The sequence below is a fragment of the Colletotrichum costaricense genome, assembly GCF_030867565.1.
Source record: "Colletotrichum costaricense strain IMI 309622 chromosome Unknown Scaffold_5.1, whole genome shotgun sequence".
NCBI lineage: Eukaryota > Fungi > Ascomycota > Sordariomycetes > Glomerellales > Glomerellaceae > Colletotrichum > Colletotrichum costaricense.
The window spans coordinates 2,304,341-2,318,632 of record NW_026848234.1 but is presented as its reverse complement, the minus strand read 5'-3'; the positions used below and the strand labels follow the sequence as shown (position 1 = coordinate 2,318,632).

The following is a 14,292-nucleotide window of genomic DNA, read 5'->3' as shown; positions in this document are numbered from 1 at the left end:
ATTCACAGGAGCTTCCCGGCTGTGCCGCTGTCTTGCTTTTGGCATACGCAAGTTGGAGTGCGGCGTAGTTTCCAACTCCATCATTTCTTGACGCGGTTCGAGCTGTTGCTTGAAAACTTGCGGCTAGTAGAACGAGCAGGTGGGCGGCAAGAAGTCAGATCATGCCCGACTGACAGCTCTGCCCTGGAGTATACTTTGACGGCAGCACACACATGTAAGCCGGCTGCCCTGGCCTGATCGGTGAGCGCCGACGGCGGGAGCGGGCGCGGGAGGGGTCCGTGGGGGACGGAAGCTCTATAGAAAGATGTAATTACCACACCGGATGCGTGAGCAGGATGGTGTGTTTGTTTGCTGTAGTGTAAGTAACTTAAGCTAGGCAGACTGGCGAATTCTCTTGTGACTCTTCGGTATGTTTCCACAACGCCTCTCAAAAGATATGTCGTGCCTCGGGATACCCTTTCAAGACATTCCCCAGATGTTCAGTCTTCCCCGGTTGCCCATTGGAGAGAAACCGGGGGAATCAGATAAAGTGAGTGAGCACTGAGATGCGGAGACAATCAGGAGATGAACGCCCAACCAGTATGCATGATGTTTGAAGTCCCTTTGCACAGTACGCTGCAATCATCAACCATTTCGCCACCGCTACTTTGATGAACCCCACAAATCTTGGGGGACACCTGCGGGTGGTGCAGCGAATGCAGCAGCCATGACGACGTCGATCCCTGAGAGAGGGACGGATACCCTGCTTCTGGCTTCTCTTTCCTTTCTCGATGGCGGTCTGGCTAAGTAGGATTGATGTAACAACAGCCGAGTATAGAGAGACCTCAGAAGGGTATATACCTACGGATACGGAGGCACAGATAGAGACGGGCAGAAGGGCGAGCTAGCATGACAACCAGGCGCATACTCGTTGTCCTGATCTGATAGATCACAGACTACTGTACGAGTGCCGTGCGATTGGCAGCGTAACAGCAGCCTCACTCGGCCGATGCTGGGTGGTCATGGGACCATTGAATCCCGGTGTGCAAGCTGCCGGTGTGTTACAGCGGGAGCGGCAGCCTTGCTGGCCATGCGAAGGGAGCTCGTTGGCGGCTGCAGAAAGTTCATGATCCAAGTTCAGTCGGCTTGGAAGGTTCATCATTCTCGACTGATGGATGTCTTTCGCCATGATTACCTCGCATGGGTTGACGACGTGCGAACGAGGGATCAGTCTACAACTTGTAGCACTGATTCGGGGTTGCGGAAGTTCCTTCATAAATGGCCGCCATTTGCAATCGTTGTAAGCATGCCTTGAAGTAGTTAATTAGCCAGTTCCTATGCGTGCTGTCAACGTCTGGCCAATTCCAGAATCCTCGAGGGCTGGAACACGGCCTATCAACGAGTAGTGTCCTGCGCCAACCCTCGTGCCCTCGTCCTCGTTCCCTTGGATGCTTCATGCATGGAGGCTCTGGTAGGTCAATCAAGACCAAGACACGGAAGCGCCAAGCGAGGAGAAACGAGGGGTGAACGAGAGTTGCTGTCAGTTGGTTTCTTTCGGTCATGAGTAGGGATAGGATGTAGGTAGATGGTGAGGTGATTCGCAACACTTTCTCGCTTTTCCGAGCTGCCGAGCGTTGTGTCTGTCGGAAGTGACGACGGTGGAACGCCTTGCCTTAGATGCCTTCCTCCTTCAGTCAGTGGCTCTCTCATCTGCGGTACCCTGAACGGCGCTACCGTTGCCTTATGACGAAAGTAGCCGGGCTCAGGTACCGGGTACTTTGTGATGGCGCTTGCAAGAGACCGTTGCGTTCGCAGGCAAAGACCCCTTCAGCGCCTAAGAAAGCCTCTCTCTCTCAGCTGTAGCTGGGACATGCTTGGGGGTTGGCTTTCGGTCCTTCCAGTTGATCTCCAGTGTTTTCTGTTTGAAATCTGCGAGATATCCCAGATTACCTTTTAGTTTCTGTGGTTCCCAAAGAGTCGCTGGAAGCGAGATGGAAGAGTTCCATGGCAATTTATGATTCGCGCGAGGATACCAATGACCGAATTTCTCCGTTTTTGTTTCTGCCATGTTCCCTCCCGGAACCAATGGGAAGCCATCGAGGACAGAGAATGTACAGACGAAAGAGACCAAGGGACCAGCAACCCCTCCCACGCTTCACTTATTCCATGGCCTAGCAGCCCGGGAATACCTAGCGTTCCTACCTTCATCCATCGCACTATCCGCTAGGTTATCAGGGGAGACACTGGCTCTGATTGGACAGAGATGGACAGAGAAAAGGCGCTGTGCTGTGAGAATCGTAGACAGTTGGAGGTGCGTGACTTGGCCACTATGGCGTATGGCTCTCCAATCCAGGCAAAGGTAGTGTTCACTGTAGTGTGTCAAGGACCCCCAAAATGACAGCCCGCTAATCTGGCCTGCCATCGGCCGACATATCCTCCTTCTTTGGAACTTGTACCTGCGACTTAGTTGGCTCCGTCGGTCTGGACGTCGCGACGGCCAAACATCGCCTTTCCCGTCCGGTGCTGGCTCCATCACACCACTTAGTCTACGCACAGCACACACACCCTCAGACCCTTTTTTCCCTTCTTCCTTGTCTTCCCGTCTCTTCTTTTCCTCTTCAAAAGAGAAGCACCTCGACCGATCTGCACTAGACACTACCTCATCGGGCTCCTGTCACTTCTTTGCTTTTGCCGTTGACGTACCCTTATATATCTAACGAACTCCTCCCCTGGGCCCTTGATCAAAGACCCTATTCTCGCCTCATGAACTTGCTATTGAGGCATTCCCATTCGCAACAACGATCATCGCCATCCAACATTGGTCCTCCCATCCAAAACATTGCTATTACCTGAAAACATAACTCACTCGACTCGCAAATCACAAGTGAGCCGAAGACTATTGATCCTCCCTCCTCTCAGCCTGAATACGACGAGACAACTACTACCCTCCTCCTCGACGACATCGTTTCCCCTCTCCATTGATAGGTGATCCTCCACCGCCATCAACGGAAAAGAAACCCAGCCTTCCATCTCACGAGACACCAAGCTTTCAACTTGGTTGGCCGCCTCTAACCCCGCTCGCTCACTTCCACACCACACACATCGTCGGATAGCTCAGCTCGGGCCACCGACGACAAACCTCCCAAGACAACACAACGCCGTTACACAAGTGCCCCCTCCCCCCCTCTTCACGATGGTTGAAGTACTTCCCTCAGGACTCGCCCAGAATGGTCAACCTCAGCAGTCTCAAGACTCTGCCGACCACGTCGCCTCTGTTGCCCGTCTATTACTCGCAACCAACCTCGCCTCTCGTCAGGAAAACAAGATGATGACCCGCGAGGAACGTCAGGTCATGATCGATGAGCTCAGCAAGAAGCGCGCCGGCTGGCGCACTCCTCGTCGCGGCTGGTCCATCACCGACTCTCCCGTGGCATCAGCTCAGGGCAGCCCCGCGCCCCAAGCTACAGCCTCCCCGTATCCCGCACCTCCTTCAACCCAACACGAAGCTATAGAGAGGCATGCTATTGCCTCTGTTCCAGAACAATCTGAGCTTCCAATGCAGGATATGAAGAACGCTCCTCAACCGCCCCAGGTCCGCCGACCTCCCTTGCCGCCCCCGCGCCGTTCCTACTCAGTCATGGACTACGAGCCTCCGGCGCGCATCCATCGTCCTTCGGCTCGCATGGACATCTTCGACCTCCCCGCCGAGCTACACTACGCCATCTTCGACCACCTCGACCCCATCGACAGCACCTGTTTCGGCCTGACCAACAGCCACTTCTACGATATCCATCGACGTATGCACGGTCCGGTCCCTCTCACGTCCCGGCGCAACGGTCCCAACGACTTGGAATGGGCATGGAGGTTCGCCGGTCCCCTCATTTACAGTGACTCGGCTGCACCTCCTCCGGAGGCTTTCAAGGAGCACGCTCACGATCTCGAGCGCATGCGCGTCAAGGGTCAGGTGTACTGCCGAAAGTGTGGAATTTCCCGCTGCGAGCTGCATCGTCACCTCAAAGAATGGATGGGCCCCAACCTGGAGTACTGCACCGTCACTCAAAAGTACGGCCCTCTGCCTTCTGGAGAAGCCGCAGACACTTGCTACATCAAGTCTCCCAAGAACCCGCACCGCTGTGGTCGGCATGCCGCGAAGCCTGTCAAATCGCACAACTGAGAGGCGTATCTGAACTAGCTTGCGGATTTTTTGTTTTCTTAAGCATTGCGATTGGAATTTGGTATGATCAAACACGCTGTGGCACCTACGGGTCCGCTTACTTGTGTGACATGGAGTTGAGACAGCAAAACAAAGGGAAGCATCGCGCGAGAGGGTTATCTGTATCATTAGACGAGAAAGGCGTTGGGTTTGGTCAGACAATGTCTGGAAGAGGAGGAAGGGAGTCAAGACACATTGCGGCATCTAGCTTCAGATTACCATCTACAAAGCATGGAGAGATGAGAAAGATAGCATAGCGAGAGGGTGGCATGGTCGCACATGATTATCGACTGCAGCTGCGCGCACAAGACTACAGCTAGACAAGATGAGATAAAAGAGACACGATTATACCATGAACACGGTCATAGCCATGCTCACCCACTACGTTCATGCGACCAGGATTGCATCGAATAGCCTCACTATTCACTCGCTCATCGCCGACTGCCACGTGAACGTTGTTGGTAACGAAAGAGTTGATATTTGTGTTGCACTGAACCCACTGGAATGACGTAATGTTCGATGCGGATAGATTGTGGACCCTGAAAATAGGCCATCCCGTGTAATGCCGAAAGAGAGGGAGGGATCCGTATGTGTGCAGATGGGCAGCGTCATTCTTGATGGACTTCGGGCAGCGGCCGAGGGAAGGGGACCCGAGTCGCGTGCTTCAAAGTAGTGTGCCTGGTTTTGATAGAAAGTGATTGGACAATGGGAAAATGTTTATCTGCTGGGCATCTGATAAGGAGGGACCTGGAGTTTGAGGCGCACTTCACGACGTTGGTCTATGACAGCTACTTATTTCTTTCTATCTAACAGACGGCCACACTGAGGGTTTGGTGAGAGGTTGTTCTTGTATGATCTCAGCAGTCGCAGTAAGTCATGGACTGTAGGAGCTGTAATTCTCGGCCTTTCAGAACATTGAGAAGCTTGTTTCCGTACCCTGAAAGTATCACAGCGCGTAGAACGAAGAAGAGAATTCTATCATCTATTCTCATTAAGCATGCCGGCGAAGAGAAATGAAGCGGGAAGTGAGTCACATGGTCAACTTTGTAGTTTCCCGAATTATCACTGCAAACCCGCTATTTCATAGAGATTTTCTGATAATACCGTTGAAGGGGCCGAGACATAGCATAAGCCACAAACAGTCTCAACGCCATCCTGCTGTAGAAGGCCGCTCGTGATGCATCGACTGTTTGAGGGCATCAGGCCATTTGTTGTTAGAAATCCAGATCTTGAAGTTCCTCGGCCTTGGATACCGCCGTGGCGTATTTCTAAAGGCCGTTATGTAGTTTTTAAGACATAATATCCCATCAACTGCTAGAAGGCGTCACTACATCCGTCTCTAGTCTTCCTTCAACCTTTGCTTCTTTTCTAAACTATTCTTAGGCGAACATGATAACAATAAGGTCGGATAGATATATAATTCGGTATTACCTCTTGGGAAAGTACATGCACATGTATTTACGCCATCTAGCAGTTGATGGGATCACGGCCTGTGTTCAGTGTCTTGGGATGACGGTATTGCAACGGGGCCGTGCCAAGCCAGCTTGGTGAACCTGCCTGTAGTGATGATTTGCGGACCAGCGGGGTCGCAGATCCGTGCCTTTGAACCTAGAAAGTTTCCTCGGCGTTTTATTCGCCTTCCCAACTAAGTGACATTCAACGTCGCGAGACAACGCCTCAAGAGCGTATTCACTAACCGTCCTGCATCTCCGTCATGGCTGGTTCTCAAACTTCATTCAGCTAAGGCTCACATCGTCCCGGCTGGGCTCAGTTAAAGTGGCTCGGTGCAATTTCCCCCACCAAGCACAATGTTCCCCACGTCAGTGAACCGGGGGTGTCGTCCAGTCTCGCTGCTTCGATGGGAAAGGGGCCCCGGAGCCGCGTATTCTATTTACGAATACTGTCCGTACGGCAAAAGAGCATCTCACTTTTTCTCGAACGATTGGAGGGTCGATGTTCATCAAGAAATTGCAGGCGGGCTGACCTTTGATCTCCAGAATGTGCCATCAGTTGCGCGAAAGACAACACCAATGATCTGATCCTTTCTTCATATACTTGAGAGTGCGACAAAACTCGGGTCGTCGCAATGGCATGGAGGGCCAACCGTCCGCCGCCCAGCTCGGCCAAGCCGTTGCTCAAAGGCGTGCTGGCCGTCTTCATTCTGACTCTTATTTTGACGAGCACCTACATGTACCGCGACACAATCAGCAGCAACGCTTCCCGGATCAAGTTCACCGACGGCGCCGCGACAGACTACTTCAAGTACCCGTTCAACGCCAGCAATGCCGACGCGAACCCGATCGACTGGCTGATTCACGACGCGCGAACGAAACAGGCGGCTGTGCTTCAGAAACGAAGTCGCACGCTTCATAATGCGGCGCAACGTTATCGAGAGCGAAGGGGCAGACATCCGCCGCCTGGATTTCAGGAATGGTTCCGCAGCGCCATGGACACCAATGCGATCGTTGTCGAAGACTTCTTTGACCGGATCTATGACGATCTCAGGCCGTTTTGGGCCCTCGAGCCCAAGACCATCACGAAGCAAGCCAACGCCGGTGACCATGTTGTGAGGGTACGAAACGGTACGGCCACTGGACAGGGGAACACGGAAGGAAAGGAGCCATGGCTCGAGCTCTGGACGGCTCTGGTGACCGAATTTGCGCAACACCTGCCGGACGTGGACATGCCCATCAACTACATGCAGGAGCCCCGAATCTTGGTGCCGCGCAAGGATATGGAGAAGTATGTAGCAAAGGAGGAGAAGAAGAGGGCTATGCCCACGAAGAACAAGGCTACGAGTATGTTCCAGAGCTTGGCCGGTGTAGATGCGACGCAGGGCAAGTTTGCTTCTTCTGCGAAATGGACCAGCGGCGACCGTCGCAAGTATTGGGATCTCGTTCGAGAGGCCTGCCCTGCAGATACCCCAGCCAAGAACGTACCCGCTGCGACAGACCTTTCCCTCCCGCCAACCTTGCCATACTCGTGGACGGCGCCTTTTGCTCGCCAAGGCTACGTCCAGAACTTCACGAGCTCCATGGACCCATGTGTGCAGCCACACCTCCGCTCGCTCCACGGAACCTTTGTCGAGCCGCTCAACGTCAACACCACAAGGGATCTTATCCCCCTCTTCGGAGGCTCGAAACTCCGCGTCAACTCGGACATACTCATCCCGGGCGCCATGTACCTCTCCGATAACCCATCCTACACCGGCGGCAACGTCCGCGGGCCCGCGTGGCCGGAGAAGCGCGACCGCCTTATCTGGCGCGGCATCGGCTCGGGCGGCCTCGCAAAGTCGGATAACTGGATGCACTTCCACCGCCAGCGCCTGGTGGAGATGCTCAATGGGACGACGGTTCGCGGCATGGAAGCCAACGACGTCCGGGCCATGACCTTTGACATGCCTCCTCTAGATCGCTACGACACCAAGCGCCGCCGCGACAAGCGGCTCGGCGCGTTCCTGTCCCGGTTCGCGGACGCCGGGTTCACGCAGCTCCTGTGCGGGCCCAGTGCACACGACCGGCACAGGGGGGAGGAGGAGTGCGGCTGGCTAACGCCGCACCTGTCCGTCGTCAACAGCACGCCCATGGCCGAGCAATTTACGAGCAAGTTCCTGCCCGACGCGGACGGGTATAGCTTCAGCGGGCGGTTCAGGGCGTTTATGCTGTCGACCAGCGTGCCGCTCAAGGCGACGGTGTACGCCGAGTGGCACGACGACCGGCTCACGCCGTGGATGCACTTTGTGCCGCTTGACAATACCTTTCAGGACCTCTACGGCGTCTTGGACTTCTTTACGGATGGCGATGATGACGAGCCTCGGGGATGGGGCGTCCACAAGGTGCTTGGGAAGAAGAGCAAAGGTGACGACGCGGCGCGGTGGATCGCCGAGCAGGGAGAGGAGTGGGCGGACAAGGTGCTCAGGCGTGAGGACATGCGGTTGTACGTCTGGAGGCTTTTGCTAGAGTTTGCAAGAGTCTGCGACGATCATCGGGATACGCTAGGTTACGTGGATGACCTGCCGTAAAAGGTCTTGTTGATGTCATATTCCCTTCCCTGGATTTTCTTTTCTGGCATGGTTTGCTGTACACGCATATATACACTCTGGGATATACCATGGGAAATAATCGACGGCGCAGGCGTTCAGGATTGGGGAGTAGAGAAGAAGAAAAAAGTTCGCGGCAAGGTTTAGCCTTTGTACGCCAAGAGGGAAGAAGAGGAGACAACATATTGCATTGAGCGAGAAGTATGTACAAGACCTAATTGTTTTTCGTCACCTCCGGCTCGTCTCGTAGTCGCAATCCCACGATTCCTTATTGAAGCTTATTTTCCGAATCCATGACTGTATTTGCTTTGCTGGGAGCAGGCTCCCGGTCCGGCGGCCGTCGCCGTGTCGTTTTCGTCAAGTTGGGAATTGCCACATGCAATCTTCTTTTCTGCAGCGTGCAGGAAGCTTATTTCGCAACTATCACGAATCAGCGAGAAGACGCGGACATGGGGGACTTCCCTTCCCCCTCTCCAAACTTTCGTCTATCCCCCGCCGCCGAATGCAGGCGGGAAGGCGCTTAAAGTCTGCACCCACAGGTTCAAGGTAGACTTCTCCCGGGATTCGATTTCCCTTTAGTGCTGAGCATACCTTGGGTGAACGATGATGCGTTCGGCGCAACAGCGGTGGCCGTCGGCCGTCCGTGAATCTACGGAGCCTACGGGAGCATGCCGGGAAGGTTGGGTCCAATGGACGTGTAACTTTCCAGTGCGACCGGCACCGCGCCATTCTTAATTTCTTGGTATTTTAGGGAATGTGGAAAGCATGGAAGAAAGCCGCCGGACCCGCGGGATAGGTAGTCGTCTATGCAAGTGCACTCATTCACTGCTTCCTTCTCGTTCGGGTACACGGGCAGGATATATAATGTAACTCACATGTGCGCCCCTTCGTCTTGATTTCGACGCTTGGATTACACACTCCGCTGGGATCTGGTGTGAGTCGCAATTCGCAATGCACGTTTGCACACTCCCTCAGTCCCCGGTGCACATCGTCGGCGGGCATCGCCGGTCAGCTTGGCATCACAGTTTGCCGCGCTGGCGACCGAGCAAGGTCATCTCTTTGAGACCCGCGACATCTCCGAAGCAAGGCGTGCCTGAAAGATCTCGGAAGGGCTCTCGGCGTTTTGAATCGCAGACGGTGAGTGAACTGAGTGGTTGCCTCTCTTCCCCCGCCAACCCAATATACCCAGTAATTGACCGTTTGACAGATGGCATATACACCTCAAAATGGAGATAGTCAGAGGTCAACAAGCTCCGATGCGAATGAAAAGCTGCTAGAGGAGAAGGCGTTCATGGTGGAGGTATCAGAGTTGGAGGTTAGACCACTGCTCGGTCACGACGACGAGTACCTCTCTCGGGCGTGTCTCCCGCGGAAGCGATCTCTGAAGACACGCTTCCGGATCCGACGTCTTTCGCGGTCGCGTAGTAACCACAACTCAGAGGGCAGACCTTTTGAGGAGGCGAATGGTTCTTACTCTTCTACAAAGGACAAGAAGCAGTCGCTCGCTACCCGCAAAGCACAGGGCGAGGGCGCCTCCGGGAATCAACGCGGCAGCTCTATGAATTGCATGGCCTACCACATCGCGGTCGGCCTATCGTGGAGCATGCCGGCTCCTTTCGATATGATGCCCACGGGGTACCCAACGAGGTTGTTCTGAGGTTTAATGAGATGTTGATGTGAGGAAGGGAGAGACTGAGGAGACGTTCAACAAGGCGTTTAGGGGGCTGTAGCTTGGTATCGGCGTTCGGGTTGGCTATCGGCTGACGGGGCTTTCTTTGTCTTATACTTCACAATATCCTTCCCTAGGGAATGAGCTCGCTATGAGATTTGAAACGGTGTTTCCTTGTGTGACGGAGCCATTGTGAGTCTTGCCTGAATCATGAAGTTGTATTTTGCTCGCGGAACACACTGTTCTACCGCGTCTACCGCTTGGGTTTGGCTAGCTTATACTGACAAAGCTCACTTCCAGTGGTGGCAAGTCAATGCGTGGCTTGAAGACAAAGTGAAAGCGAAGAAGTCGTAAGCTACGAGGTCCTTAAAAGTAGTTCGAATAAGATCTATCCAGTGATCCTCATCCGGAAGGTCATCAGTGCGGCTGGCCTCGTCCAGGATGTATTTGTGTTTCGGCTCAAGCTACATGCGCCTCTAGGCCTGAATGGTTTATAAAGGGAATCCATTCATATCCAACCCAACAGCATCGATGGTGTAGTTACGTGCATGATCCTCTCGGGGAAATACATGGTTAGCATCGGCGCCTGAAGTCATGACAATAAGTGAAAAACCTGCTGGCCGAAGAGTGTCGAAGTCCTGACTGATTAGCTACTCTGTGTCTATAATCTTCCGAACTCTTATGTTGTAGTGCATTAAGATTCGATCAAGCGGTGTTATTTGCATTTGATTTATTTTTTGCTAATCTTCCTTCGATTCACAATTTCCGGCAAACTCTTCCTCTGCTACCAACTACTTTGTATCCGGTCCCATCTCGAGTCTTGAGGCGGATAGAATAGTAGTGTCATGAATATGAGTGAGAGAGAGAACAAAGGTATCTATCAAGAGGTTCACATTCAGAAGCTATTCGCGTCCTTCATCCCACAGCTGTACATTGCGGCACATGGAACTACAGAGTAATAGTAACCGTTTGCATTTTCCCTCGATTCTTTCTAGGTCGCCGGCAACGTAAGATGCTCTCGCGAGAAGCTTTTACTCATCATTCAAAGAATGACTCGTCCAACTATATCGATTACGTTTTCCCGGAGCAGCTCAGCTGCGCATGTATCGCTGCTTCATGACACGATTCCCTAAGTTCGTTCAAATTGCACACACTAAGGGGTAGAAAACCGACTTTATTACAGCTCCAAGGCGCCGATGTTGGTATCGGTTTGTTCTCTTGATATGACCCAAAGCAGAGAAACATCGGATGCATAGGCCGGAGATAGGCCTATCCGGTTACCACATCCAGGACGGAGACAGTGAGGAAAAAGACCGAAGAAAAAGCGGCTTACCATACACCCGATACCTGAAAGCGGCCTCATATGTTTACTCTATCTAACTGACACAATATTTTCTTATTAAGTCAAAACCTGCAGGAGCATATCAATGTTGACGGAGGCTGGTATTATCGGCGAATAGAGGAGGTTGGAGAGGCCGGGAGCGAAGCGCGAGCCGTTAGCCGGCAAAAGCGGGGCAGAGTTGGCTGCAGCCCGGGTGGGACCCTGTCGCTCTGCTAAGCTGCTTCGCCGAACCGCCCAACTGTGACGTTTTTCTGGCAGTAAGAGCAAGCAACTGAATCGAGCAATGCCCCGGGGAAAAGGTGGGGGAGCCAAGCTCGGAGCTGGATTACCAAGCTTGCTGCTGCCAGGTAGAGCAAAAGCAACCTCAACAACTTGACATGACGGACGCTACTACTCAACTCCCTCTAGTATCTCTCACATGCACTCACTTGCTCATGTGACAGTACCTCAAGGTCAAACTAGGGCCTAAATCCGCCTCAGAGAACAGGGCGACAGAGAAAGAGAGGCAGTTTGATGCTTTTCAGCGTTTCCTTGCATTGTTCATGTTCATCTCTTCGTTCCTTCAACACCTAACATCAACTCACAAAAAGTCTCGGCAAAAGCAAACCTTGAGAATTAAGTTGACGCGTGGGGAGAAGGGCTGAATGGCAACGACACCGGCTCCGAACGCAGCGTGTGTCCGACAAAGACCTTGAGGCATTCTGGCCGTTGACGATCAAACATGGCGGCGGCGGCGGTAGAAGAACCGTCGAGTCTCCGCAACCGGCAACAGCATGTCGCATCTGAAGTTGACGCCGAGAGGACCGGGACCTCTTCATTCCCCGATGCCACCGAGACGACGACACTACTCAACTCCGAGACGTCTTCTCGGACCCTCCGTAATGGATCGCCGGCCGGGAGCCGCCGAGATCGAGACTCGGACGACGACAACGACGATGATGGGCCTAAGCAGTCTATTAGCAAGACGCGTGCTGGCGTCTTGATGTTGAGTACCTGGATTCTCATCTTCCTCCAAGGTGTGTTGTATCTTCGATGTCTCGAATAGTATCGTGAAGTTAGTAGACTAAATCCCCTTGCACAGCATCAAACACATCCGGCATGACAATGACGCAGTCCGTCGTCGCCGAGGACCTCAACGCATACTCGCACGCAATGTGGTTCACCAGCTCCTACCTCATCAGCATGGCCTCTCTGGCGCCCCTCTTCGGGCGCCTGGCCACCATTTTCTCGCCCCGCATCCTCGTGCTCTGGCTGGGCGGCTTCTTCGGCCTCGGCGGTGTCGTTACCTCGCAAGCACCCTCCTTCTGGGTCTTTATCGCCGGCAGAATCTTGACGGGTATGGGAGGCGCGGGCATCATGACGCTGTCCGTTATTCTGGTACTCGAGCTGGTGGGAAAGAAGAGCAGGGGCGTTTTCGTCGGGCTGGTGAATGCGGGCTTCACGATTGGGTTGTCGTTTGGCGCTGTGGTGTACGGCGCATTGTTGCCTGTTATTGGATGGGTTAGTTGACTCTTTCCGTGTCCGCCTGTGGTGAGGAAAGGATTGTGGGCTAATATGATCTATACAGAGGGCTCTGTTCGGTGTCCAAACACCTCTGGGACTCCTTGCCGGCATTGGTGCTTTCTTGAGCATCCCGAATGGCTTCAGCTCCGACCACAAGACCAGAGGCAAGTCGGTTCTCCAGAAGCTGGCCCAAATCGACTACGCGGGTGCCTTTATGCTAGTGAGTAGCTTCCCTTTGCGGTTTTAACCGTTTCTCAAACTATCTTACCAGCAGCTAACAACCCCTCGCAGGTGCTAACGATTGTGCTCTTCCTATATGGCCTTTCGGGCGACATCAACCCTCTATCCCTACTCCTCTCAGCCGTTTCTCTCCTTCTCTTCGTCCTCATCGAATTCAAACTCGTCACGGACCCCATTATTCCAATCTCCGTCCTCTCCTCTAGAGGCGTCCTGCTCTCCTGCACAGCCCAGCTCCTCTTCATGTCAATCCGCTGGACCCTGCTCTATTACAGCCCCATCTTCGTCCTCGCCGTCCGTGGCTACGCCCCCGCCATCGCGGGCTCCATCCTCATCCCCACCAACATCGGCTTCGGCTCCGGCGGTCTCATCGTCGGCTGGCTGCACGTCCGCCGCAACGGCGCCTTCTGGTTGCCCTCCGTCATTAGCCTGACGTGCTTCGCGGCCACCATGTTCGGCCTCTCGCTCGTCGCCACCGAGACCTCGCCGTTCGGCGTCTTTGTCCTGGCCGTCGTGCTCAACGGCCTCGCCACGGGCGCGACGCTCAACTACACCCTCGCGCACCTGCTACACCTCAGCCGCCCGGAGGAGCACTTCATCTCGACGTCGTTGCTGGGCACGTTCCGCGGGTTCGGCGGCAGTTTCGGGACCGCCATCGGCGGCGGCGTGTTTTACCGCCTCCTGCGCTCGGGTCTCGTCGCCAGCTTCACGGAGCTGGACGGCGGCGGGCGTCTTGCCGAAGGGCGGGAGGAGCTCATTACCAAGCTCATTGGGAGTCCCGCGCTCGTGTTTAACGGCGGGCTGAGTCCTGCCGAGCACGGGATCGCGGTGGAGCGCTACGCTGCTGCGTCGAGGGGCACGTGGCGGGCTGCGGCGGCGTTGGCGGTCGTTGCGATTCTGTGTCAGGCAAGTACGGGATGGAGGAGTCCTGTTGGCGGGAAGGAAGTCGACGATGAGACTGAGGCGAGGGCTACGGTGATGGAGAGCGAGGGCGTCGGGGAGGCGTAGTGGACGGAAATGAATGTCCTATCTTTGGAGGGTCCGGCTACAGCATATCGCATGGGGCGCAGGGTGAGTGATGTTTTGAGCGTTTGATGTTGCATTATACATGTAGGCACTGTCATGTCGCACGGCAATTTGGATATAATTGTTTACACCAAGATTTTTAGTGTTCTTCAACATGAAGTTGGCATGTATATTAGTCCGAAAATATGAAAGAGGCGAGATGTTTATACAATAACACGAAGCATTATTCATTCACGCTCAATTCCGGTATCAGATATGACTCTCTGCGCCAGTGCCGTCTTGCT

The 14,292-nt window shown here is 54.0% G+C and overlaps 4 protein-coding genes across 4 annotated transcripts; all 4 read left to right on the top strand.

The window, feature by feature from the left end:
• Positions 1-3,172: 3,172 nt before the first annotated feature.
• CCOS01_05904 (F-box domain-containing protein) lies at positions 3,173-4,153 on the top strand (the record flags this gene model as incomplete). Its single annotated transcript, XM_060454078.1, has 1 exon — positions 3,173-4,153. One exon carries the CDS (start codon positions 3,173-3,175, stop codon positions 4,151-4,153), a length of 981 nt encoding a protein of 326 aa, XP_060315850.1.
• A 2,125-nt stretch (positions 4,154-6,278) lies between these two features.
• CCOS01_05903 (capsular associated protein) lies at positions 6,279-8,213 on the top strand (the record flags this gene model as incomplete). Its single annotated transcript, XM_060454077.1, has 1 exon — positions 6,279-8,213. One exon carries the CDS (start codon positions 6,279-6,281, stop codon positions 8,211-8,213), a length of 1,935 nt encoding a protein of 644 aa, XP_060315849.1.
• A 969-nt stretch (positions 8,214-9,182) lies between these two features.
• Positions 9,183-9,888, top strand: CCOS01_05902 (uncharacterized protein; the record flags this gene model as incomplete). The annotated part of the gene is made up of 2 exons (XM_060454076.1): positions 9,183-9,368; positions 9,439-9,888. 2 exons carry the CDS (start codon positions 9,183-9,185, stop codon positions 9,886-9,888), a joined length of 636 nt encoding a protein of 211 aa, XP_060315848.1.
• Positions 9,889-11,963: 2,075 nt separating this feature from the next.
• Positions 11,964-13,990, top strand: CCOS01_05901 (major facilitator superfamily transporter; the record flags this gene model as incomplete). The annotated part of the gene is made up of 4 exons (XM_060454075.1): positions 11,964-12,258; positions 12,324-12,742; positions 12,810-12,965; positions 13,037-13,990. The coding sequence occupies 4 exons, from the start codon at positions 11,964-11,966 to the stop codon at positions 13,988-13,990; spliced, it is 1,824 nt and encodes a 607-aa protein (XP_060315847.1).
• Between the last annotated feature and the right edge of the window lie 302 nt (positions 13,991-14,292).